Source organism: Protobothrops mucrosquamatus, unplaced genomic scaffold, assembly GCF_001527695.2.
Source record: "Protobothrops mucrosquamatus isolate PMUCROS unplaced genomic scaffold, P.Mucros_1.0 scaffold63, whole genome shotgun sequence".
Lineage (NCBI taxonomy): Eukaryota > Metazoa > Chordata > Lepidosauria > Squamata > Viperidae > Protobothrops > Protobothrops mucrosquamatus.
The window spans coordinates 185,098-212,789 of NW_015386442.1; the positions used below are offsets into that span (position 1 = coordinate 185,098).

General features: G+C 38.9%; 1 protein-coding gene across 1 annotated transcript in view; it reads right to left on the bottom strand.

Moving 5' to 3' along the window:
• ACSS3 (acyl-CoA synthetase short chain family member 3) overlaps nucleotides 1-27,692 on the bottom strand; it is a 71,971-nt gene that overhangs the window by 7,812 nt on the left and 36,467 nt on the right. The window contains exons 4-11 of the mRNA XM_015812038.2: nucleotides 25,389-25,523; nucleotides 24,972-25,112; nucleotides 21,572-21,652; nucleotides 21,396-21,491; nucleotides 14,097-14,248; nucleotides 9,851-9,954; nucleotides 2,554-2,649; nucleotides 520-583 (exon numbers count right to left, since the gene is read on the bottom strand). Of these exons, the coding sequence (XP_015667524.1) occupies nucleotides 520-583; nucleotides 2,554-2,649; nucleotides 9,851-9,954; nucleotides 14,097-14,248; nucleotides 21,396-21,491; nucleotides 21,572-21,652; nucleotides 24,972-25,112; nucleotides 25,389-25,523 (869 nt within the window). The remainder of the gene's footprint in view (nucleotides 1-519; nucleotides 584-2,553; nucleotides 2,650-9,850; nucleotides 9,955-14,096; nucleotides 14,249-21,395; nucleotides 21,492-21,571; nucleotides 21,653-24,971; nucleotides 25,113-25,388; nucleotides 25,524-27,692) is intronic.

Consider the following 27,692-nt stretch of genomic DNA (forward strand, 5'->3'; position numbering starts at 1 on the left):
AATAAATGAGTTGGCTTGTTGGTTTGATTATTGAGCTAGATTATATATAATGTACAGCACATAAAAAGCAGTAAGCCCTATATACTATACTTAATACATAAATAAACAGGAACGTATTCTGGCCTACAATATTTAGAAGTAATGCAACAAAATATTCTATGTGCTAGCTTCAAGTGTCCATCTTTAAATCAACATGATAACCTAAATTTTATGATCAAAAGCTATCTTTACCTGAAGTAATTAATCTTTTTCAGAATACAGTTTTATCTTTTAGTATATGAACCTATGTTTTCTATTTCAATTAGGTTTTTTCCTTAAATGGAGATTGTCTTTCAAGTATTTTCTTGGCAAACAGATATTGCAGCAGATCAATATTACAATATCCTATCAGTAGACATGGGTCTCCCATAATAACAATATAAATTATTTTTCAATTGTCCATTTTGAATACGCTCTCATTCCCTCATCTCTATTTACTTTGCTCAGTTGTAAATGTTTGGGAAGTCATAAATTGCTTACTTCACCACTATGTTTCCTAGATTCTTCACTTTTACAGGCTGCTTGTTGTCATCCAGAATCACAACTAAAACAAAAAAGCATCACAAGTCATAAAAACAAGAATAATAGTTTCAATTTTAATTAAAATAGAAGTATTTCAGGGTTAACCAACTTCAGAAAGTTAAATAGAATGAAAATTGCTGTTGTTTTCAAAATTTACAGTCTTGAGAACAATGAAAGATGAGGAAGTAGAAGCCGATATCTATTTCTAGGTTAATAAACATGGGTCATTTGCCATAGTTATCTGAATTTCTCTTTGCTTCATCATTACCATGCATCTTATCAAAATAGGAAAAGAGAATATAAAAAGTTTAAAAGCATTTCCTTCCATGCATTCTTTATATAAAGAATAATCAACTATGTTTGAGTTAATTAAACTACGTTTCATAATTTCATTTTACAATTTTAGCTTTAATTATATTTTAAGAGAAAACATCCCTTGCTGTTCAAAGTTAAATCAGAACATTATGAAAACTGTGTTACTTCTTTAATTTTGATTGCATGTTCTATTTTTTCTTCACTTGTCATTCAAATTAGAAACAGCTATTGCCTTTTTATGTCTGGTTCATAAAAGTCTCCCTGATAAGGTAGTTGAACTCTAGATAATTTCAATAAAGATTTTCTGAATCGTGAAACATATTTATGGAGGTTACCAAATTGATACATTCTGAATATGCAAATTTGTGAAGCGTTAATGAAGAGAAGGACGAGGGGGGACATGATAGCAGTGTTCCAATATATCAGGGGCTGCCACAAAGAAGAGGGAGTCAAGCTATTTTCCAAGGCGCCTGAGGGCAGGACAACAAGCAATGGATGGAAACTAATCAAGGAGAGAAGCAACCTAGAACTAAGGAAAAACTTCCTGACAGTTAGAACAATTAACCAGTGGAACAACCTGCCTCCAGAAGCAGTGAATGCTCCAACACTGGAAGTTTTTAAGAAGAAACTGGACAGCCATTTGTCCAAAATGGTATAGGGTTACCTGCCTGAGCAGGGGGTTGGACTTGATGACCTCCAAGGTCCCTTCCAACTATTATTATTATTATTATTATTATTATTATTATTATTATTATTATTATTATTATTATTATTATTATTATTAAAAATACCAAGCTCAAAAGCTCCTCAATTTAAGATTTCTTTCATATGTTAGTGCAGATACTATAATATAAATACAAAAATGCAACAATATAAAATATCTTCTTCAGAATATGTCAGGAACACCCATGGAATGTAGGGCAGTTGCCATGATTTCATTATAACCTTCAAAATTCATTCTCCCACATAGATCTTCAAGAAGTATCTGCAGCTCTGGCCAAACTTGCTATGACAGAGATAGATACATTTCTTGGCCCACAAGCAATTTAATCTCTGTGAGGCAGTTAATTTTTTGACTTTTATTGATTCTGCCCCATATAATTCAATATATAAGTGATTCTCCTGGGCATTTGTTCTACAGAACAGAAAGCCCCATGTAACAACCTATATGGGTTGGGATATTCTAAAGCAGAGGTGTCCAAACTTGGCAACTTTTAAGACTTGTAGACGCCAACATGGCTGGCGGGAGAACTCTGGGAGTTGAAGTCCACAAGTCTTAAAAGTTGCCAGGATTGGACACCCTGCTCTAAAGAATCCAAGCAAAAAATGAAGCAATAACAGTCCACATTACATTATGTTGTGCCTTGATGTCAAAATGAAAACACTTATTGCAGCTTTAGAAAACAATTGATCCATGGTACAATTTCAAAAATATATCACATAAAGATATCTTTTGCAGGGTTTCTTTCATCTTCGAGATAACAGGAATTTTGAAGCAGTTAAAAAACTGTCAAAACAGCAACACTTAAGCTTTAAAGATTGTTTACCTGTTCCTTTTTGTCAGGAACAGCATAGTTAAAAAGATCTCTCTCTCCCTCTCTCTCTCTCTCTCACACACACACACACATACACATAGACACAGAGTGTATTTTAATAGCATCTACTTTTCAACTTTACCATTGTATCCTGGTACCAACTTTCCAGTCTGTCCTGCAGGAGGAGTTAGAGAGTTTCCTAAGCCAATACAAGAAGCTGTTATTGGAGAGCCTGTTTCTGTAACAAAAAAAGAAAAATGTTTTTTTTAAATGTAATGTTATAATTAGAAGTTATTTTCATGTGTAAATTAAATGGTTTTGAAGTTCACATTAAACACAACTTTTTTTTAGAATTTCAACAGCCAAAGACATTTTCCTTCATTACTCAAAACTGCTTATAAGTCCTTTTTATGCTTATCAGAAAATCCTTCTTTAAATGTCCCTATTATGGTTGTCCCTATTATGGTTGGTTAATGGGTTCATCTGTCATTTATCCAAAGAAAAACCACTTTTCCCAATCTTGGGTAATTTTTTTTCAGGTTTGGGAAGCACTGACCTAAGGAAACTAATAAGCACACTTGTTAATGGGTTGAACTGGTGCCAAAGAAACTCTGGTAGAAGTCCTTACTAGAGCATTGAGCTCATTAGGTGATGTGGAGCCAGTTACTCAACCTAACCTATCTGAGAATATAATGAACTAAAGAACATTCAGTCCAGCCCCTTACATGACACTTCTGCTAATGTTAGAATATGTACAGAAAGTATGCAAATCCTGTTACCAAATTTAACCTGACTTTTAAAGACGACTTCATCATAACCGCAAAAAAGTCTTCAGACACCGCTGGCTCAATGGCCTTGAAACAGAGATGAGCACTGCCCCAATACTCAGCAACACTAACAAAGTAAAGTCCACAGGGACTCCTTTACCTTTTTTGTATAACCTACAGAAGACAGAAGTCAGGAACAGGGGCATATTAACACAATTTCATAACTTTGTCTACTATTCTTAAAAGATATATCAGCATGACCATGTATATTGCCAAGGCCATCTGGCAAGTTTTTATAATCTGGTAGAGAAGTAATTTTTTCATCTTCTCCTAAAACAAACCTAGCTATTTCCATGATGAGTGATGTCAGTGCACTGAATGTGCCTTGCTCTACTAGTTGCTTTTGATTGCAGCAGGTGAACCTGTTAATACCATAGCTAACTTTTCTACAAGGCCTTTTTGCTTTCCCATACTGGACTGACATACCAAAAGGAAAAGAAGCATCGACATAACTAGAGAAAATTATAGCTGGAGCATTCTGAGTGCTTCCTCCAGCAATCTTGGTATTGCTATTACTAGAAAAGTAGGTCAAGGACTCTCTAAATACTTAGAGAGCTCTGCTCTACTTACACCAGACATGTCAAACTCGCGACGTCACATGATGTTGCACAACATATCGGGACGGTTTTGCCATTGCTGGCAATGGGGTGGGCGCTTCTGGATGACGCATCCAGCCCGTAGGCCAGCAGTTTGACAACCCTGACCTACACTATTAACAGCAGCATTAAGACTACCAAAGAAATTAGATCTGGACCTCCCTAAAGCAAAATAACTAAACTAACTAATTAATTAACTAACTAAACTCACTACTCCAGCTGTCAAAATTTGGCTGTCTTTTACCATCAGCCCATGTTAGTGGCAGTTACTGATTTTTTTACTTCCATTTGGGAAACAAACCAGTGGCTGGACTTTAATCTGCCCTACAGTAAGCTTCACAATTATTCACTGGCCTTGTTATCAAAGCAGAGTAAAGACCAGAAGTGTAGAAAGAGCACATTTAAGTTGACATTTCCTTATGCAACCTGCAGCAACCTTTTTTAAAACAGCTGTAGGGCAAACAAACACAAAACAAGCCATAAGTTAAGTTTATAAAAAGATAAAATCTAATCAGAAGCAAACAGATCCAGGTTAGTCCTCAGTTTCAGGAAAAAAAGAGAAAAATAAAGCATAATGAAAATCATTCTATTGGACTACAGCTGAGGAGATAAATCCAGATTTAGACTGTAGCACATGAGCTACAAAGCAGGGATGGCTCAACATCTTCCCAAAATTTTGGGTGCAATTTTGAAACATGAACACTGAAGATAATCTGACAGTTTACAAATGGAACATTCTGGACTTAAACTGCCATGCCACGGTAATTAAAATATGAATTACTGGATACATAACTGGATACAGTTGAATGCATTATAGTATAAGACAATTATAGTCAAGAAAAAAATTCAAATATTCAAAAACAACCACACTAATTATATACTGTAGAACCTATTATTATGATTCTGCCATAGATAAACCAAGCATATATTTAATTTTTCAGTTAATTAAATTACATTTGCACTTTACAATGTTGAACTTTGGCTCATTTGCATTTTCATATATTATCAAGCTTTAACAAAGCACAACAGAAGACAGTTACAAAAAATAAGCAGACTGAATCACTTTTAAAAAGTACAATGATTCAATCTTCCAAGTAGACAGCTTCTTCTCCTGGTTCCATGGAAGATTGATGAACAGTTAGTGGTGTGGACAAGTCTTTCCCTTTGAATATACAAGATATGCAGAAAGGGTTACTTGGCCAGCCAATAACTTTGTATAAACCTGGCAAGCTTTGAGTTACAAATTCCTCCATACATGAATTTAGAAGTTATTCAGCATGTTTTGCGAACTCCATTCTTGTTAATCAATCTTGTTTATCCCATAGTTGTATCATTGCTTGTAACTATTATGATAAAGAGGACAATGCCAGCTCCCTCACCTAATTCCTAAATGAAGACATCTGTCAATAAAAGGGGGAACAATTACTAAGAACAATGTTTTCACAAGATCACTTAGCAAAGTTTTCAAGGTATTGACAAGATATGTAATTAGGAAACCCATAATCAGGCAGCCCAAAAGTGCTATCTGCTAAGAATCTGGTTTTCCTTAAAAATATTATTGGCAAAGATTCCACTAGTTATAACAAAGTCCCTAATTAAGAGGGGCTGCCAAGCCATCTCCAGATTTTATTGTTTATATTTCCTGTTTCTTAAGAAAGTTATTGGAAAGTGGCAAAAGCCAGTAAAGAGTTTGAACCTCGATAAGGTCCTGCACGACTGTCAGCTCCAAAAGATCTGTCATTGCCATTCCTGGGGTTCCTGACATGTTGAAGGGATGTAGATTGTTACTTCTTTCTATATTAATTTTCTCCTATTTATTCAGTCAAATCCTCTTTGGCCATTTCAACTGGATTTGAGCCTATTGAATTTTAAAGAACCTATTGGCTCCTGACTGGCCACTAGAGTATCAACACATTTCTTTAAGCATCTTGTAGCTAATGCATACGTGAAGATTTCTTGTAAAAAGGACATGATGTTCTGAACAGAGAAAATGCTTTTTAAAGATAATATATATATATAAAGCAACACATTTGATTTGCCACATGGTCACAAATTTCAGTCTCTCTCTCTCTCTCTCTCTCTCTCTCTCTTCTCCCCCATACACACACACACATAGTTTCAATGATTTAAAACATCCAAACTTCATTCCCTGTATTAAAATATTTCCTAGTAGGAAAGCACATGCCCATCTCCACATAACACAATACTTGAGCTTTTGTACAATTTCATGAGTTAGAGCCAGCATATGCTCCTCCCCTCCAAAAAAATCCAACTGTATTCTTGGAAGTTAATGTCCAGCAGGTCCACAGACTAAATGGAACATGAAAAAGGAGCAGAGTAATGTCAAGCCAAAGAAATATCTGTTAGCTAGATTACTAAATCTGTTGTTAAAGGTAGTTAATCTAGAAAAACATTGAAGAATACCAGTTTTAAGGATCTGGAGTCATATTTCTATTAATTAAGCTGGACAATCTATAGGAATAATGGCAAACAAGATATTTTGTCTTGCTTTTCATCCTATTGTGTTTATACACTGAGTGGCATCATTGAATTAGTTACTTCCTAAAATTCAGACAGCTGAAATGGTTATTTTACTTATTTAACTTCCCAGTTTGAAAGCGAAACTTTTCTTTCATAGCACATCCTACAGAAGGGAGAAAAAAGCAATGAGGATCTTGATTACAGCTGTATTTTGGAAAGGAGAAGATAAACAGAGATGGCTTGTTAAGGCAAAGACCAGAAATAACTTGAAGACTATTGCCAGTATTTTTTACTGTCTCGTGTACCAACATATCACAGCATTTGAATGAAAATCTTTATTTTTTTTCCATTTTGAATAGAATCAAAACATCTTACTCATTTCCATCTTTAAGGTACTTAACAACTGATGCTCAATGGACAAGATGCAGATGATTAACACAAAAGAATCTCATATATTAGTGCTAAACATTTACAATGTATCTGCTTCCAAAAAAGCATTGTCTGCTTTAATGTCAGTAGACCACTCTAGACAAAAGAGAACATGTCAGACAGCTGCTATTTTTAAATATGTGAAAAACCATCTACAGCAAGGATTAGTGTTTCATAACCTCTTTTGTACTCTTTCTCCAGGAAAAGATCCATCAGGACTGCCTTAAATCTACTGAAGGATTATTCTTTCCACAAGTGAAATTCAGGGAGTTTAATTCTGTTTCCTATTCACAAACCATCAGTATAAATATCTACGTTATCTAATGAGACTCAAGTCACAGAACAAGGGAAAAAGCTGTTGCTACGCAACAGAAATGACATCAGCAACCTGTAACATTTTCAGAGAAACATATAAAACTAATGGCTGTCAGAGCTTCTCTCATTTATACAAATGAAATTGGAAAAACTTCCCCACCATCTCTCTCTCCTTTAGCACACCTTAAAATTATTTTGAGATTAGATCCATGTCTGAACTTAGATTAATCTTCCTTTTGCTGCAGTCAATGCATTTGCACAAGGGAAGGACGGAGCCTGGAAAGAAACACTGGATTCATGCTTAACACACACAGTTTCAGAAGAAAGTGATGCCATACGTATGCCATTCCAAAATTAGAAGAAATGAGAGAAAATGCATGTGGGAATACCTTCAGAGGGATAAGGCTGGGCTACCAAGAGAGGTATTGAAATTGGGGTGGTGTGGAAACGTGCATTTTTCTAATTTTGACAGCACTTTGAAAAGCTGGCTGAAATAAATGGTGATTCCCAGGTAAGATTTGTATCATCACTATTAAAAATCTCAGAAGAAAGGAAGGAAAATGGACATATAGTATTGTTTTCAAAACATTCTGTCCTCTCTCACTAAATAAATGCAATCTTCTTCTTTGGACAATTGAGAAACAAAAACCACCCAACCCTACAATTTCCATAATGTCTCCTTTAACTCTATATTTGGCAAAATCTTTTCATCACTTTTATTTTTAAAGTGGGATTCACAGTATACTAACCTAAGTGTTATTACCAGATAAGTTAACTAAACGTCTTTTTTTCTGTATTACACATGATAGTAAATCATACGTATAAATGTATGTATCCTTTGTCTATTTTATTAATTCAATTTTATTCAATTTGTATCTGCCTGATTCCCAAGCTGGACACCAGTTTCTTGGCTATTCCCCACTACCAGCTACTTTTAAGAATTTATACTAATTAATCTCTACTTAATTAGTTCAAATTCTTAAACATCTCTACTTAATTATGTGTAATCCCACGTAATCCTCCATTTAGTAAGACTACACATAAATCTGCTTCATAGAGCTTCTCCTAAGCTTTATGAAAAAAATCCCCAGTTCTGCCATTTGTTATACATTCTTGTTCACATGTCAGTTCCAGCTGCAGCTCCTTCAGATACTTTAACAGGTAATATTATGAACTGTGTTGTATTTTAACCCTGGTACATTTTTTTCCACTTGTCCTCTATAATTTGTCCTGCTAATAGTACATTGAGGAATGCTGTAAAATTAGTTATAGTGACCAGCAATAATGGGCACAGCAGTAAGAAAGCTTTGACTTAATGGAAGGGAAGGAAGAAATTTAATACATTGAGGAACTATAGAGAATATAATACCTATTTATTGGGATCATTTGGTATTTTAGATGGCTCTAGAGATAGTTGTTATGGCTCATCTATTTAAGAGGATGTGGATATATTCTCTGTAGTGCTTGAGGACCAGGACAAGACCAAGGGGTGAAAGCTTTAGAGAGATTCAAACCCAAAACCAGGATGAATTTCTTGATCATGAGTAGCTATTAAACAGTGGCACAGCTTGCTTCCTGGAATTATAGGGGGTCCATCATTGGAGGTTTTCAAACAAAGATTGGACACCCATGTGTCTGGGATGGTCTGGGTATCTTTGCCCTGGGCAGCATTTCTGAACCACTTCCAATTTTATTTTATAAGCTGAGAATAATCAGATGGAGCAGAGGGCCTCTACTCAGCCCATTCTAGACATAACTGGCACTTCAGCTGCTACTCAGTTTCACCCAGCATGTTTGTTTGTTGTTATAGCAACATCTCCTTGAAGCCAATTCACAGAGACTCTCAGTAGTCATTTCTCAGTGGTGAATTGTAGCATATTCTAACATCGCTCAGTCATCAACGTGACAACATAAAGCTTCTGTTCATTATTGTTAAATCAACACTCTGGCCAGTGAAGATAGATAAATCATTAGTAAACACATGGCTGGAGTTTGGTTGACTTTTTTTTTTCTTCGACTTGAGTTGGATGAAGCAAAGGAACAGCTGCAGCAATGGCTCCATGTCTTTCAGGATGGACTATGCAAATAGTTAGGACAACAAAGAAGTAATCATGATTCAATGCATGAGGGAAACTGCATCACTTCTATGTTTTCTATGTGTTCAACTTCATGGCAATATTGGGACCAAAGGCAAAGGATGGTGAATTTGCTCTCTGCAATCTCTCAAATAATCCAAATGGTTACTGATGGGTTGGATTAGATAAAGAGATGTAACTGGCATCAGAAGACTCATTTTTCAGATACACTTTCTCCAAGGCCAGTGCTCTCCCAATTTAAAACTCTACCTTTTTTTCAAATACCTATCAGATTGCAAATGGTAGCTATTTTCTCCCAACATTTGTTACCAGTTTTGAGGTGTAGTTCAACTGATAGGAGAAAAAAAAAATCTACTATGTGTAATTTTTACATAACTGGAGTTCTCCTACTGGTGTATTTCAGCTCTAGTCCTTCCCATTTTACATACAGATAAGAAAAATATTTTTCTACTAAATAAGCGCATATCAGTCTTTTGTTTTCCCAAGATAATAGTATCCAGTTAATTCATGATTCTTACATAAACACAATAAATCAAGACAATAGAAGGTACAGATATAGTAAAAGAAACCAAAATGAAGTGGGAAGACAATACAGTAGCTATAAGAAGGAATCCAAATTAATGAAAAAATACAAACTTATTTAAGGTGCCCCACATGTGAACTAATCTGAAACAAAAATTTCAAGAGATACTCACCAGTTTGCCACCAATGATCCAAAACTGGTACCTTGAAAATCTTTTTGCACCATTCTAATGTATCCACATCACAGCGTTCACCGGCTACAAATAACGTTCGAAACCTACATTAAATAGGATTATTTTCAACATTACTTTCCTACCAAGAAATATAAACCTATCATAGATGCAGTTATGTATACTCACTTTTTTTTTTTACATTTTATATTTGAATACTATATCAGCAGTGAGGGCAAAGTGAAAAGTCAAGTTGACTTCATTCCATTCACATTTTCAGGTAATGAAAAATAATTACATGAATTTATTTTGATCAATTACCTCCCAATTATCCTCCGGTCACTTTAAGAAATATTATTTGTAATACTTTGGGAGGTTTCTGAATTCATAGATATGATTTTTTAAGGATCACTTTTAACCTGAAGCTTCAGATACTCTATTTTACAAGGATTTCCAAATGGGTAATCATGTTAGTTTACTGCAGCAAAATAACCTTTTAGTAAGCTGGATTGATTGTTCATTGTTTGTTCAAGGATTATTACATTTTCCTTTTGCCCAGCAAACTACATAATTTTCAAGTAGCTGACGGCATGTGATGCTAAAACAAGACTCTTCTATCATTACACCCCCCCCAGCACATTATTAGATGAAGGAAATATCTTGTATAGATGTAGAGAGCAGAAAGAACGGCCCTGAAGAAGGTGAAGAAGAGCTGCTACCAAGGCAGTGGTCAGATAAGAGGGACACAGAGTCTCAGCTAATGTAGTAAAATGAGTAAATATCTCAGACAGGTGTCTCCCTAGATAACACAAAGATAAAGGAAGGATTCAGACTTACAGGATTCTGTTACTATAGCTGTTACAATTACAGTGGTACTGACTTACAACAGAGCTGGGTAATAAATAAATGTATGCAAATGTGTAGAGGTTTGCAAGAAAGAGTAAGGAAATTAACTTGAGTGCTAGGGATCTGATTCTGATTCCATCTGTAGTGGATGGAAGTTGAAATCAAAGACAGTAGAACCATTAGATACTAAGACCGTGGTGGCGAACCTATGGCACGCGTGCTACAGGCGGCATGCAGAGCCGTCCCTGTGGGCACATGCACCATTGCCACAGACAGACGCAGACCCGCTCCTCCCCTCCTCCTCTCCACGCATGTGGAGTCCGGAACAGCTACGAAAGCTGGGTGGGGTGAGAAAACCTATAAAAGGAGCAGTTTTGGTGGGAGAGTGAGTGAGCGGCCTTTGGAAGCGACCAGTGGTGGGTTTCAAATCATTTAACAACCAGTTCTCTGCCTCGTCTTCCCTCCGTCTTGGTCAGGCTGGGTTGCTCGGGGGGTTAGCTGAGGTGAGGGCAGGAGGGTGGGAGTCATCAGGTCCCGGCTGGGGGAAGGCGAGGGTGTCTGGCTAGGGGGGGCAGGAGGAGCAGGACGCCTCCACGGAGGAAAGCCGCCCCCTGCCAGCCGAGTCTCTCGTCCACACTGCGGTCATGTAGGATTGCATAGAAGGGCCACCAGCAGGGGGCTGGAGGGGCAGCCAGCAGGGGGAAATCAGAGCCGCCATCTCCCTTCCACAGTGCAGCCCCATCAGCGTGGGCAGAGATGGCCCCGGGATGGCCAGAAAGGAGTCCTCACCTGGTGCGGGCCGTGTCTACACGGTGGCTCTGACAGGGGCAGCGGATGCTGCTCCTCCTGCTGCTCTGAGCCCCTTGACCAGCCAACCACACAGGGAAGTAGGAGGCAGCGGCAGTGATCCCTGCAACATCAAGCCCGTCCGGCAACAGATCTGGAAGTAAAGCTGTGCCGCCCATACTTGTGCTGGTGGAGGCAGCTGTGGCGCACGCCCACCCCACATCATCACGCATGCACGGCCTGAAGATGAATGCGGGACGATGTGTGGCAGAAGCGGCAAAGGGTGGGTGCATGCCAGATTCCGCCTTTCCCCACCGCCACTGCCCCCACCAGCACGAGGTTGGGTGGCACAGCTTCGCTTCCGGATCTGCTGCCTGACACCATCGGCCCCCGTACACAGAGGCAGCTGGTCCCCAGCTGCCCCTCCACCTCCTCCTGCTTCCCTGCATGGTTGACCGGTCGGAGCAGCAACAGAAGCCACTCCCATCAGAGCCACCGTGTAGACACGGCGCGTACCAGGTGAGGGCTCCTTTCCGACCATCCCGGAGCTATCTCCGCCAACGCCAATGGGGCTGCACTGCGGAAGGGAGATGGCGGCTCTGATTTCCCCCTGCCGACCGCCCCCCCAGCCCCCTGCCTGGTGCCCCTTCTATGCCTCACCACTGGTCGCTTCCAAATGCTGCTCACTCATTCTCCCGCCAAAACTGCTCCTTTTATAGGTTCTCTCACCCCATCCAGCTCTCACAGCTGTTCCTGGACTCCGCATGCATGGAGAGGGGGAGGGGCCCGGGCCTGCGTCCCTCTGTGACAATGGCACGCGTGCCCACAGGGATGGCTCTGCATGCCGCCTGTGGCATGCGTGCCATAGGTTCGCCACCACGGGGTTAAAAGAAATAGAGATGGAAGAAACAAAGATTAGATTTGTTCATTAAGAAAAGAAGAAAATGCTATTGTGCGTGCAAAAGACAGGCACACATTCACAGACCTTTAAAGACAAAAGAGAAGAGCAGAAGAGCAATAGCTAGTAAAAGAAAATGACTGTAAGAGGCAGCCTGGGGAGATAAAGGGAATAAGGGATAACATTTCTCTCCTTGCCCTGCTGGGACTCCACTCCTGTAGAGATATGCTGAGATAATTTTGAAGAAAGTATGCAGTAACAGTTAATCAAAAGTAAGAGTCCTGGGAAAGAATAAAGCATAAGAAACAAACTCAAAATAATTCCACCTTGATTCTCTCTGGCATGTGAAGGGGCAAAGGGAAACTCCATAGTCTTTCTAGTTTTGATTATTATACCATACAATAATAATGTGACATTCCTGTAATCTTTGTACTGCTTCTTGGCCAAACTCAAAGGGCTCACAACCCCCTGCAGCCACATAATCTTGTGGTTAAGTGCACAAGATTCAGATTAGTTAGCACAAACAACCAGTGAGGGGAGATATTGTAGAAGCTGCCAAGTTTCAGGCTGTCAAGCAAGAGAATTGTCCAGTGGATTTGGGGGGGGGGGAGGTGCTAACTTTCATTTTCAGAGGCAGACAGGATTTAAACTGGCCAATCGGGAAGATCCAGGGAGGATCAAGCAACCAAGAGAAGAATGAGAAAATTCCACAAGACTTTTATAAAAGCAGCTTGTGGCTGTATTTTTATTATGGGAGCACTTTAAGTGGGCATTGTGCTTTTGAAATGTACTGTTCAGGAGAGTGCTCAGACAATTGAAAAGATGAACTGCTATCTCTAGGCAAGCTTCTCATTCTCAGTGAACTCAGTAACTGTTACCTCAAGTCATTCTTGTCCCTGTGTAATATTGGCTATGTATCTGTATGGCTATTATTTGGTTAAGGCAAATAGTACACTTATTCTTCTGTACATAACAAAAGGTTTATATATTTTTTTCTTATTGGGTGTTCCAGGAGGGAAGGAGAAAATCACCCTTTAGAGTCTTTCTGCTGACTAGAAGACTAGGCAGCAAATTTCTTTAAAGTGGATTAGATAGAAAGCGATCCTGCTGAGAGATTCCATATGGAATCAGCTTCTTAAACTCAGAACCAGCTACTGTGCCAAAACAGTACAATGGTAAAGTAGGTTATTGCAGAAGATAATTACCCTGTTCAATTACAAATACAAGTTTCACTCCAGTTCATTGTCCAGTTCTATCTACTGTAAAGGCAGAAGTATAGAAAATAATACTTCTTCGCCAACATATTCTAATATGCTAGAGTTTCAGAAACTAAATAATATGAATAGGCCTAACAATAAAGAAAAGTGGCAATAATATTAGAAAATGATGTTTGCTAAAAACAAAAGAATTAAGTTGCCATGTAACTGAAATTATCTGACAATATCTTTCAAATAGATCCCGAATAAAGGAAATGAGATTAGAAGTACATCTACCATTTAACAGTCACTGATGAATTACTTGGAATAAATAAACACAAAACAAGTTTAATGAGAACAAAGCCACATTCGGAGAGTGTTGTTCTTGCTGTCCTAGTTTGTGGAGCTTATGCAATTTGTCCTATCAAGGCCCATTTTAATGCTATTTCTGTTTTCTAGGGCTTTGCTATCATACCCAATTTTGCATCATTTGCAAATATGATAAGCAGAGACCAAAATTCACCTTGTCAAATTGTACTGTTTCCCCAGGACAGCCTCAGGGTCCTGTTGACGGATTGCTCTAATTGCAGTTGGTGCAGTAAAAAAAGCCACTACTCCATATTCTGACAGCACACGGAAAAAAGCACCTGCATCTGGAGTTCCTACAGGTTTTCCCTATAAAGAGATTAGTTTTAAAAATGTAATTGGGTAAAAAGTATTCCATAATTTTTTCGCAGTTTATAGGCTCATTGCAACTATGGCATCAACTTGTCAGCCGAATGCTGAAACAATGATTAAAATACATTTTTACGAACATGAGGAAATTATTCATATGCACCCACATTAGCGTGTCAAGGCTGTCTGGTGATGCACTGAATAAATTACTGAGGTACAAAAAAAACATGTCTTGCAAGTACTGTATCAAATTGTCACCAGGTAATTATTAACATATTGCATACACATCTCAATAGGTACAAAACCAGGCTGACTTTGTTTGACCTTCAAGCAGACTCAAGTCTGATTACTATTACTTGGGAATCCCAGACCTATAGGATAAACTAAACTCCTTCCACATTGTTATCAAGAAAACTCCATGCAACTATCCATGAAAATTATTGAAATTGAGCTCAACTCAAGAGTCCTCACTTATTCTCCCTCTCCCCCCCCTCTCTCTCTCTCTTTCTCTCTCTCTCTCTGATTTTGGTTGATTTATGTTCACAATCCTATACAGTTTTTGAGCCCAGGTTTGAGCAGACTTTTAGTCAATGGTGTCTAGACCTTTTTTTGTGCAAGTGAGGACCATGGTGGATGGGGTGATGATGCACACCTGAATTGGGGGGAAGGGGCTTCTCCTCTTTCCACGAGTCATTCTTTTGGTTCCTTTTACCTATATAAAGCTATCTCAGAGGCTAGCCTGACATTGGGAATGCTTTCTTTTTCAAAATTAGCCTTTTAAATTCCTCGACAACCTGATGTAAGTATTTTCAAGAAAAGTCACTATCTTAGTAAGCTGCCTGGGCCTTGCAGGCATCTTCAGTAAGATTTCTCGTTGTTCCCACAGTGGAGTAAAGCAATTGGCTATAAGGTACAGAGGTCCACTGATGAAATATCCTACTAGAGAATACTTGCCTGGTACCCACAACATCCCATTTCCCCCCACATATAGTGTTTCTCTATAATCTTAGTTCAACCTTCTAATTATAACTTCTATAACAAAGGCTGAAAGATGCAGAAAAAACAGCCTGAGCATCCAAGCCACCCTATTTGTCAAAATTACTAGTGATGGTAACTTTACAAATTGGTTATTTGCTAACACTGTACAGCTTGCTGATCAAGCTGACCTCATGATGAAACCAGAATAAAAAATGTATATAAACAAAAATGTATGTATGTATGTACATGTGCTGGTCAGAGTATATAGCCATCTGGTCAGAGCATATAGCTAGCTTAGGAATTAAGAACGGTTCCCTTAAGGGATAGCCTTCTGGGTAATGTAGTTTATGTTACTTGGTCATATCTGTGTTAGGATTGGCCACTGGGAGGGACTTGTGTTTATTACGGGATATCCTGATTACGTGCCAGTCAGCGAGATCTCCATGAATCCTAGCCACGAGGGCTGGTAGCTCCGTTAGAATGGAGGAACCTATTTTCCTTTTACCTATGCGATGGGTCCAAATTACAACCTATATTCCAGAAGAATCTCTACAGTAACTGTAAGTTATTGACTTGAGGATGCCTGATGAATAAAGTAATTTGTATGAATCCTTCCATGGAGTTATTTTGCCTGTATCAAGTCATATCTAGCAACAATCTCCTTTGCTTGAAACAGGAAAGTAAAAGAAAATATGTATTTCTTCCTTCGCTTAAAGTAAAAAAAAATCAATCTTCTTCTGCCTGCCTAAAGGAAAAAAGATTGAAATCTTCCTTTGCATTTATCTACCTCTGATCTTCGCCTGCATGCTTTCTCTGCCTGCCAGAGAGTAAAAAGAGAAACAAATCTTCCTCTAAAGTAAAGGAAAAAAGATTGAAATCTTCTTTTACATTTACCATACCTAAAGTCTTCATCTGCATGCTTCTCCTTGCTTGCCTATGTAAAGAGACAACTTAGAAACGGAGAGATGTGTGTTTGATTCTTCTCTGCCTAGCTCAGCATTTCCAAGTAGAAAGATTGCATCTCTGCTCAAGGAACTGTATTTGCATTTGTCTAAAAGATTAATCAGAACTGGCCTGGCAAGCCCAGCTAGCCAGCCCACCCCCCTCATTTGGTAATTTGTTGCTAAGAAACACCCCCCTCGTTGAATCACCACACTGCTTGCTTGTAAGAGAAGGCAATTTGTTGCTAAGAGACAGGACAATTTGCATGAGAATGCTATCTACCAAACGCAAAAAATCTCTTCCGTTGGAATGCAGTCACAGGGAAAACAAGATGATTCCAGCCTATTTGATTAAGTGCAGGGCTTTTCAACCGGTGGTACGTGTACCACTTGTGGTACATTAACGAGTGGCAGGTGGTGTGCAGCCCTGCCTAGCCAAGTGTAGAGGGGGAGGGAAAGAGCCAGCACAGGCAAGGACTTACTGTGAGAGAGTCCTCTGGAGCTGCAGAGTGGCTGAGGCGAGGCAAAGGCCTCAGGCTCACATCTGGCTCATCCTCCCCCATGAGAAAGGAGGAGGAGGAGGGGGCGGAGACAGGAGAGGCTATAAAAGGAGGCAGTTTGGGCAGGAGAGGGAGAGAGAGAAAAAGAAGCAGCCTTGGGAGAAGGCGGAGTCAGCTCTAGCTGCACCGAAGGGAGAGGAGGAGGAGGAGGAAGAGGAGGATAGGGGGGGGAAGGAGATCAAGCAGACCGGCTATGAGCCGATCTACAACTGCTGTGGCAGCCACCTGTGCTGGCAGCAGCAAACAGGCAAGAAATGCACTGGGGGGAAGGGTCGCCCTCCAAGAGGAATGAAAAAAGGCAACAATGGCTGGAGGTGAGGCACGAGAGAGGGAGGGAGATGGAGAGTGGAAGGATTCTTATGTGCTTTTGTGACTTTGAAGTTCTGGGATTTGTGTAATGTGGGCTTTGTGTTCTTAAGGAGTGTTTGGCAATTTCTATTTGGCTAATGTCTCGTGTTAGCTACTATTGCTCTGCTATTGTTAGCTGTAAGTTTTGCTGCAAGGGATTTTGAACTATTTTTCTCCTGAATGGATTTTGCAGCATTCCTTTACTTATGAATGGAGCCATTTGGGGAGGCTGCCTTAGGTGACAGCCAAAACTTACTACATTTTTTTTTCTTCCTTAAGTGCAGGCTGCCTCAACTTTCCTTTCTAGCCAGTAGCTAATTCTTAAAGGGGAATGTGCCTTTTTAAGCTAGTTCACTCAGCAGTTTGTCTTTTCTGTCTCTGGAAGCTTTTCCTTGTTTGATGAATATATGGAAGAGAGAAAATATGGGGGCGTTCAAATTCTTCCTTTAGAAGGAGGTGGGCATGAGAAAGAGGAAGGCCAGGAAGGAGGGAGGGAGGGAAGTCCTGCCTTAGCATTTGGCCACCAGCAGCCCTGCCATTGACTTTGCTTGTCAAAAGGTTGCAAAAGGGGATCACATGACCCTGGGACACTGTGACCATCATAAATATGAATCTGTTGCCAAGCATCCAAATATAAATCACATGACCCTGGGCATGCTGCAATGGTCATAAGTGTGAAAAATGGTCATAAGTCATTTCAGTGCAATTGCAACTTTGAAAAGGTTTTGTTTTTTTTGGTCATCAAGTTTTTGACACCTTGCTACTCAAATACTGCCATATCCTAAAAGTGGTACAATCGTGAAAAGGTTGAAAAGCCCTGGATGAAGCCGGCCATTCAGCTGTTCCTTTGACTATTGCTTGAGGAAAAATAGCAAATTGAGCCCCCTTTATAGTGCAAATTTCCATGGTCTAACTTGGAATCTCGATTCAGGAAAGCAAGCCTTTAGAGATTCCATAAGCAGACGCTCAGAAGCTTTGCAGCTCATTAAAGGGGATCAGACAGCAACCAGTCTATTCTAAGCGTAGTCTAGGTGCAGCGCCCTTTGGTGGCCAATCGGCAAACAAAGGCCTGAATTCAAGCTGTCTGTATACAAAGCACCCTAGTGGCCTAGACGCAGCGCCCTCTGGAGGCCAATCTGCAAACAACAGGCCAGCATTCAAGCTACTTGTATACAACGCATCCTAGTGGCCTAGACGCAGCGCCCTCTGGTGGCCAATCTGCAAACAACAGGCCAGCAATCTGCAAACAACAGGCCAGCATTCAATGCACCCTAGTGGCCTAGACGCAGCGTCCTCTGGTGGCCAATCTGCAAACAACAGGCCAGCACATTCTAGTGGTCAAAGAGAAAATTCTATTAAAGTTTTCTGAAATATCCAGGACTTCTCTAGTCATGGCAGAGAGTCCCAATGTGCCAGAAGAGCAGGTCCTTCCAACTAATCTCGATTTGTGTGCAGAACCTGGCGCACAAAATTGGGAAAAGGCAGAAACGTCTCAGAAACCTTATGACTTGAGGCATCAAAGAAAGCCCACCGAAGCCAAGCGGTCAAGCCTGCTGGAGAAGTGGGATAGCCTCTATGAACGTCATGAGGAATCCTGGGAGAAGCTGCAGAAACTCTGTGACGTGTCCAAAGATAAGCTTTCCCCCGGGCGCATTCGTTCTTTGGAAGAGGATATGGACAGGTTTCTCCTAAAATGGACAGACTATGAACGCCGCCTCATAGACATCCAGTCACAGCTAGGAGATTCAACATTCAAAGAGGAAATGCAACACCTCAAGCTGATAAACAGAGAGCATGAGAAGCTACTACAAAGCAGTAAAGAGTCTCTCCAAGCCGAACTTCAGGCGAAGGACACACTGAGCGAGAGATCCGAGGCTGAAGTGTGCCATCGCATGCACCATCCCAGCGGTCACACGTTGCTTCCTTTCACACCTCTAAGAAAGCCTCGTCCTTTTGTCATAAGTCACAATGGTCTCAGGTGGGTACCAGCGTGTCACAGCAACCTTCTGTCTCAGGCGCCTCCCATTACTCTAAAGCGTCTTCTCGTCATGGCCATTCATCCCGAGCCTCCAGGGCAGAGAGCTTTGCCGCTCAGGCTACACAAGGACGAATCGATGCTGCGGCGGCCAAAGCAGTTTTACATGTGGCAAAGGCAGAGCAACTGCAAAGGGAAGAAATGGCCAAAGCAGCTCTACGTGCAGCAGAAGCAGAACAGCTGCAAAAGGAAGAAATGGCCAAACTAGAAGCCAAAGCAGCTTTATGTGCAGCAGAAGTAGAACAACTGTGCAAAGAAGAAACGGCCAAAGCTCAGGCCAGGCTTGAGTTTCTATGGCGCGAATGGGAGGCAGCAGAGATAAAGGCTCAGGCCACCATTGACTTCCTACAGCACGAACGGGAGACAGCGGAAATAATAGCAAGAGCTGCAGCTTTACAGGCGGAGGTTGAAGGCGCTACCTCCGTGCACAATTTGGAAGGGCTAGAAATAGGAAGCCCGTATAGCTGCATCAAGGCCTACATGGATGACCAGAACGCACTACGACATGAGCAGGAAGGAGCGATGCGGTTGATCACAAATCTCCCAAAACCAAGTGGACAGGAAGGAGAATCTCAACCACCAGATGTGCAAACCATTCAGAAAGCCAACATCGCACCATCTGGATCACAAGGCCTCCCCTTCAGATCTGCAAAGCTTACCTCAATGAAACAAGACGCAAGGGGTAATCGGATTGGTCCATCTGCCACAATGATGACTCCCCAGCATGTGGACACACAAGAAGCCACGATTCCTGAACTCAATGCAAAGGCAAGAGAGTTCCAGCCAAACCCTCAAGGCAACTCGAAAATGGACTTCCGGCCCAATGAAGGTAATCGGCCTGCCCAGCAGTGATGAGAACAACTCCCGTATGTGTCATGGGAAGATGCCTTCATCAGGAAGTACTCTGAAGAAAACTGATTACATGCCAGTCAGCGAGACCTCCATGAATCCTAGCCACGAGGGCTGGTAGCTCTGTTAGAATGGAGGAACCTATTTTCCTTTTACTTATGCAATGGGTCCAAATTACAACCTATATTCCAAAAGAATCTCTACGGTAACTGTAAGTTATTGACTTGAGGATGCCTGATGAATAAAGTAATTCGTATGAATCCTTCCATGGAGTTATTCTGCCTGTATCAAGTCATATCTAGCAACAATTTCCTTTGCTTGAAACAAGAAAGTACACATATACACACGTACACACACGCACAGTATAAATGAAATTGGTTTGTTCTCACTACTTAGATGTTTATTTAGTTTATTATTTCTAAAATAATAACTGAAAAAGAAAAAACAAAACACAAAGATAATCATGACAGAAATACATACATTATCAGAAAAATGCATAATGTGTATTTTTAAAACAGTTGTTTCTAAAACTCACTGCTTTGGAATTTGAACAAAACATAGTTCTCCAGATGCCATATAACGAAGAAAAAGTATTTAATTTAAAATCAGAGGAAAAAGCTTCCAATCTTCTCCTCTAATGTGTAGACATGTGGAATATGCAAGATCCAATCTCGTTTTAGCTTGGTTACATAGTGCTAAAAGGGATAAGAGGGTTCTACAAATTATGTTTCTCCAAGACTTCCTAATCACCTCAAAACCGGAAATTCCATATGAGACTCATGAAAAGCACTATTACTAAAAGTAGTAATAACACATGTTAATTAACAGAGGAATTGTACAGTAGTGGCCAAAATTGTGGAAACCTTTTGGGAAAAGTGTATTTTTGAGGTTTGATGTATTCTATGAAAAGGTATAGCCAAATAACCAGAAAAAGGAAGCACAACTTGCTTAGGTTGATATCAGGTAGCTTTCCTTAATCTGATTGTAGCCAATGAGCATGAGTGTTTAAAGAGCCAATCAGGTGTCATCTTGTTTTGGCAATGAGCCAATCAGATCACAGTAGGATTCAGTTATTGATGTCATGTATTGAAGCTGAGAGGAGGACATTTGTCAGTGTGTTATGTGATTGCTATCAAGTTGGTTGGGGTTTTTTTTTTCTTTCATTTAGTGAGCTTGTAAAACGTAATAAAATTAAAGTAATGGTGCAAAGAGTTGACTGGTTGCCCAGAAAGTGATGTAAAATAGTATTACTAAGTGAACAAGGCTACAGTTATAAAGAAATTAGAAGAAAAATTGATAGAAACTTAACCAAAGGTGGCATTTCTACTGTACACTTTTCCCAAAAGTTTCCACAATTTTGGCCACTATTGTATGTCTCTGTTCTCTGTTTGCTGAACTCAAATGAGTTAAATAATGAAAATTTAAAAAATAATCACCTCATATAAAACTGTTGTATTCCCATGCAGAAGAGGTCCATAGCAAATGTAAGAATGGCCAACCACCCAGCCTAAATCAGAAGCAGCCCACCAGACCTAAAAATGAGATATAAAATGTAATTAAAATATAGGCACTGGTTTTCTTAATTGAAACGTATTATATAAACTGAAATTACCTCTTTAGACTTAAGTCCATACACAGCTGCCATCGTCCAGTTTAGCATAACTGCATAGCCACCTGTTGGTCTGACAACACCCTGAGTAAAAAAAAAAAGATATTTAAATAATTCATTAGAATTAAATGAATTCTTGTAGGAAATTAATATTCTTCACCTTAATTCTAGGAGTTTTCAGAATTTCAAGCATAGATGCATAAATTTGTTCTTTTTTTTTTTAATAAATTTTTTATTAATTTTTCAATTAAAAAACAAAAACATAAATCTTTTATCACAATATCAACCTAAAAGGATAACACTAATCAATACATTCACGGACGTGTCCAGTGTCCCCCCCCTGCACCACCCTCTTCCACTTACCACACCTTCCTCCTCCCAAACTACCACCACTCCTCCTTCCTCCCTCTTTCCTACCTCCCTTCCTCACTCAACCATCCCGTCTTGTGCAGTTGGGGCCCCACCGGACACCTCCTTAAAAAATCATACATATATATACATATAAATCTATAATACAAACCTACCCCTTACCCCCCTCCCCCCCCAGGACTTCCCAAAGCTAATCTAGGAAATAAACACACAATAATCAAATTCTATCCCCAATTACTCATTATTACTATACACTAGTATAAACTTACTGTGACTCTAAAATAACATTAAAATACATACAATTTTTTTTAAAATATATCAATATTTGTTATACATATTTTTGTTTAAAATTTTTAATCAAAAGCTACATGATAATTTTTCAATTCATATTTTCTCTGGATATATTCTATCCATCTTCTCCACATTGAGTTAAATTTCTCCTGAGAATGATCCTTCAGGTACGTGGATATTTTTGCCATCTCTGCAAAATACGATACTTTCTGTCTCCAGTCATCCATAGTTGGTAACATCTTTTTTTTCCAATTTTGAGCAATTAAGATCCTTGCTGCTGTTATACAATACAACATCAATTTCATTTCTTTTTGATCCAAATTGTCCATAATACCCAATAAAAATAACTGCGGTGTAAATTTTATCTTTTTCTTAAAAATCTGTTGAATATTCCACCAAATCTTAATCCAAAAGGCTTTAACATCCCTACAGGTCCACCAAATATGATAATAAGTAGCATCCATACTGCCACATCTCCAACATTTTGGTTGCAAGTTCGGATACATGCAAGACAATTTTTGAGGATCCAAATGCCATCTATAAAACATTTTATAAAAGTTTTCCCTTAGATTCTGTGCTTGAGTGAGCTTGACATTTCTTACCCAAATTATTTCCCAAATTTCTAACTTTATTGGTTCTTGAATATTTTGAGCCCATTTAATCATACAATCTTTAACCAATTCTGTTTCCGAATCAAGTTCTATCAACACACTATATATTCTCCTAATATGGGCTCTACTTTGATCTTTAATCTGTTTTATCAAGTTCACAAATTTGTTCTTTATTCAGAATCTATTCTTACATGCAATATGGGGAATGTGTAATTCTATCATAGCAGGAGAAAAATTGAGATTCTGCAATTCATCTAATCCAAATGCATTTATTTAAAGCATAGTGAATATTTTGCAGTCTTCCAGATACTTCTGAACTTTAACAAAGTCATAATAGATGGACATATAGTTCAATAACATGTGGAAGGTCATAGGGTTCCCTCCCTGTTTAGGAGAGTGAATAGATATATGAATAATTTCAAGTAATTGAAAGAAAACAAGCTGTTCTCAGTCAAATCACTACAAAATGCAGTTAGTATTTTGGAGGTGTATAGCTTCCATTTTCTGACCAACATCATTTTCGTGTGGAAACAGTACAGGCTGGAAAATCCATACATTTGAATTTGCATGGTTACCATTTCTAGTATTTTATTGATGAAAACATCTTTTGGAAGGACATTTTATGATTCAAATCATTGTTCAATTTACCGTGTGCATGTGAGGCAGAAAAGGAATGGAAGTCAGTGCAATGAGACAGCTGTTACTTCCAACCCACATATACCCTTCTGACTTCAAAGAGACCACCCATAGCTTAGAGCAGGGGTGTCAAACTGCCAGCCCACGGGCTGGATGCGTCACGTGGAAGCCGCACCCACCCCATTGCTGGCAATGGCAAAACCGGCCCAATACGTTGCGCGATGTCATGTGACGTCGTGAGTTTGACATGCCTGGCTTAGAGTGCTGCCAGAGAAATTGCTACAATGGCTTAATAGACCTAAAACTGAACAACACTGGAGAAGACTAGGTCAGTTTTGCTTAGGCACATATTGAACTATGGCTTTAAAAAAAACTGGCCTTCCCTGTACTTTCCAAAATGCATGCTGGAGCACCACATCCCACCAGTTAGTTTCTTTTCTCCCCCATGTATTTGGAACAGCATGGACAATCTTGCCTGGTATTAGCCAGCCATCCTTACAAATCTTCAGTCAACTGGTAAAGCCGCAGCTGAGTGACTGAGTGGTCCAGATCAATCACAGATTTGAGTCTGCATCTGGCTAGTTTGACCACATACTACTTCTTAAGGGATCTGTGTCTGCTCCTTGCTCCTTAACAGCAAGGGATAGGCTAGTTGAGGGGAAAGTACAGATGAGCAGAAGACCTCCCCCCAAAAAAGGCAGCAATATTCACAAAGGGGGGGAAGGATTCTGGAACAGGATGAGCAACAACAATGTTTATGAAGGTGTATCTCAACAATAGCTGGAATAAGAGCTGAAGTAATTGAGCCAGGAAAAGGAAGGAGAAAAGAGAATGCATTCTTCCTTCCCTATTCCCAAATTTTGAAAAAGCCCTAGCATGATAAGTTTGGAAAACTCAGCCTATTCCTACTTGCCTCCTATCTTTCCCCAAACCACCCATTTACATCAAGACTGAATATATCATAAAATAACAAATGTATTTTAGAGGTCATTTGGTGCCTGCCTACATCTTTTTAGGCAATTAGGAAATATTTTTGTAAAAATGCCTAAGCTTTTAATATTTATTTATGGTGCATAAGCATTCTCTATCTCTTAGATTAACAGCTAAATGTAACTTTCCTTTCTTCATTCTCGTCTATGTTACAAAAGATGGCTCCGTTGCTATACTCTCTCCTCTTGTTCTTATGAGAATTATTTTATCTTTTGTTGCTATTTCTTCACAAACACAATAAAATTCCAATGATTTTAATCATTATGCCAATATACCCACACTCAAGCCTTTAATCATCCCTCACTCCATACAGAAGCAAAGTTGTGCCAAATCAGTTAGGAGGATGAACAGAATTTGAATATCAAAAACTCCATAAAAACGGGGGGGGGGGACTAGAAGGGAAAAAAATGTCCTGTTTTAATTAAATTAACTTTAATAAAATATTGCTTGATCTGGAGTAGAACTTAACTTTATCACAAGTGTTTCTATTGAAATACAGACCCTACCTTGGGTGTACCAGTAGTTCCTGATGTATAAAGAATATAAAGTGGGTGGTCTGAATGTACAGGAATGGCGTCACATGGCTTTGCTTTGGCCACTTCTTCATTCCAGTCCAAATCACGTTCTGGTTTAAGAGGAACATCTCCCTGTATAAAGGAACTAACATTATGTCTTGTAAAACTGCATTTAAGTACACACAGAGAGAAAAGGATAAAAAAATAACAAAGCTTCTTTTATGGAAGAATTTTAGTAGATATAGTAGCACATATGTGTATTCCGAGGCTGTAAAGAGCAGGAAATTCAGATTAAAATGATGAAATGCCACAATCTAATAAAATCAGAGATTGCAATTAGGCTATTTAGAGAAATATGATTTAAAAGACTAGAGCAATAAGGAACATAAATTTGGTTGCTATAATTACCATATTAGGGCGCCTATAAATCAGAACTCTTTCTGGTTGGTGACTGATCATCTCCAATGCTTTCTCTAGAAGTGGCACATACTCCACTTTTCTTCCAGGTTCTATTCCAAATGTGGATGTTACAACCAGTTTTGGCTAAAAAAAAAAGAGTATATTATACATACATATGTATGAATATACATATGCATATATACATATAGGTGCATACATACACATACACAAACTCATGTCGTACTAAGCACAAAGATCATACCTCCTTCTCCACAAGCAAAGAATCCACTCAGCATTGAAGAATCCCAGGGTCTTTCCCCCATAATTACATGCATAAATGCTTGGTTAAGTAGAAAAATGATGTGCATGCATTTGCAGCAAGACAAAAGAATAACCTGTTTTCATGTTTAGGATTACAAGTTGTTTCAAGTCTTGGATTCCTCACCCTGTGGCATAAATTTTAAATTTAAATTAAAAACTTTTATTTTTCCCCAATATTTAGTGCAGCCCCACACACTAAAAAACTAAGTGGTTCTTAGCCTGATGCAAAGTCTGAACTCAGTGTATCTTTTGCCTAACCTAGGAGTTTTTGCTCATTACATTAAATACAGATTTAGATTGTTCAAAGTGCAATGATTACTAGTAATGCCATATTAATCACAATTTAATCCTTATTAGGTATACCCTCTAATGCAGAAGTTCACTAACCCTTCGAACCTTTATTTAGGTTAGTTCAAAAGGTCTCCCAGATTAAAGGTTAACTTAGCTTGTACAAATGGCAAGGTTCCCCCAAAAAAATATTATTATTACAGTGAAAATGTTTTATCTATACATGTTGCCTATATATATATATGTCTGGGTAATTGCATATTGGTTGTATCTCTGTATTTCCCTTCAAACTACAACACTGTGTTTGCAAGTCTGCAGAGAAGTACAGTATGGGCTATATATATTGTACTTTGGGTAATAATAATAATAATAATAATAATAATAATAATAATAATAACAACAACAAAACAACAACAACAACAACAACAACAACAACAACAATAATAATAATAATAATAATAATAATAATAATAATAAAGTTGGAAGGGACCTTGGAGGTCATCGAGTCCAACAGTCAGCAACACTCCAAAACTCTACCCAGCTGCCCTCCCTATAGAGATGCATTAACAAGATGGGAGGATATTATTTTCTTCAGCAGCTCCTAGCCAAATCTGGTCCATCTTCAATTTTCTCACTTCACCCCCATATAACATTCAATCTTGTTCTGATTTGGGAAAGTTATCCTGTTGATGGGCAAATAGAAAAAGCTCTGAGCCTTTTTACATCCTTTCTTTCCAACATTTCACTGGATTAGGAAGAATAAAAACAAACTCCAAGGACAGTATGAAGAAACCGAGTTTAATTTTGTCCTGCAGCTAACACCCAAACAAATCATCCTCTCCAGAATCTGAAAGAAATTTCACTCACTTTTACTCCTACCTTTAAACTATACTTTCTGAATACTATTAGTCTAGAGAAAAATAATAATTAGCCACATAATCCTCTGCAAGCAGGCAAGCACTAGGGCAGAAGCAGTTGGAATTCTTTAACACTATAATTGATGAATATTACCTGTAAAAAAGATAAGAAACAAATCACAACATCCAAATTCATTCTAGTGAACGCATGGGGGAATTATCTTTAATAAACTTATTGCTAGAAGATCAAAGGAAATCTTATTAATATTACTGATAAAATCCATTGTTCATTGCTACTACAACTTTAAAAAAATGAATCAATGTGATAACAAAAGCATACAAAATAATTAGCTAGCATCATCCAAAGCAGGATTAATTAACATGGTGTGTACATGTTTCAGAGTATCTAGCATCTAATAGGCTTCTTGCCTCAGGTGACTTTTTCAGAATAGTTCTGAGTGAAAAAGAAATGAAAACTGGAGGTGATAGATAGTATCCTTTCAATAAATATACATTTTATGCTTTATCACAGCATGCACTCTATAGTTCCAATGTGTCCAATGCTAAAAGAAATGGATTTTTGATTGAAAGTTTATATTGATCAGTTAAGCTTTTATTAAAAGAGCATGCTGTCAAAGTTTAAATTATGTCTAAATTCATGCTATGTGTTAAGTCCTGGGAATAATGGCGCTTGAGACGAATCATCTCCAACAAGTCTTTATTGTTTGCTCCACTCTACAAACAACCAGAGCAGAGGCACGCAGGCCTCTATTTATACCCTCTGATCCCCGGGCAAGTTCAGCCAACCATGAGGCGGGCTTTTCCCGCCTTGCGCATGCGCACAAGG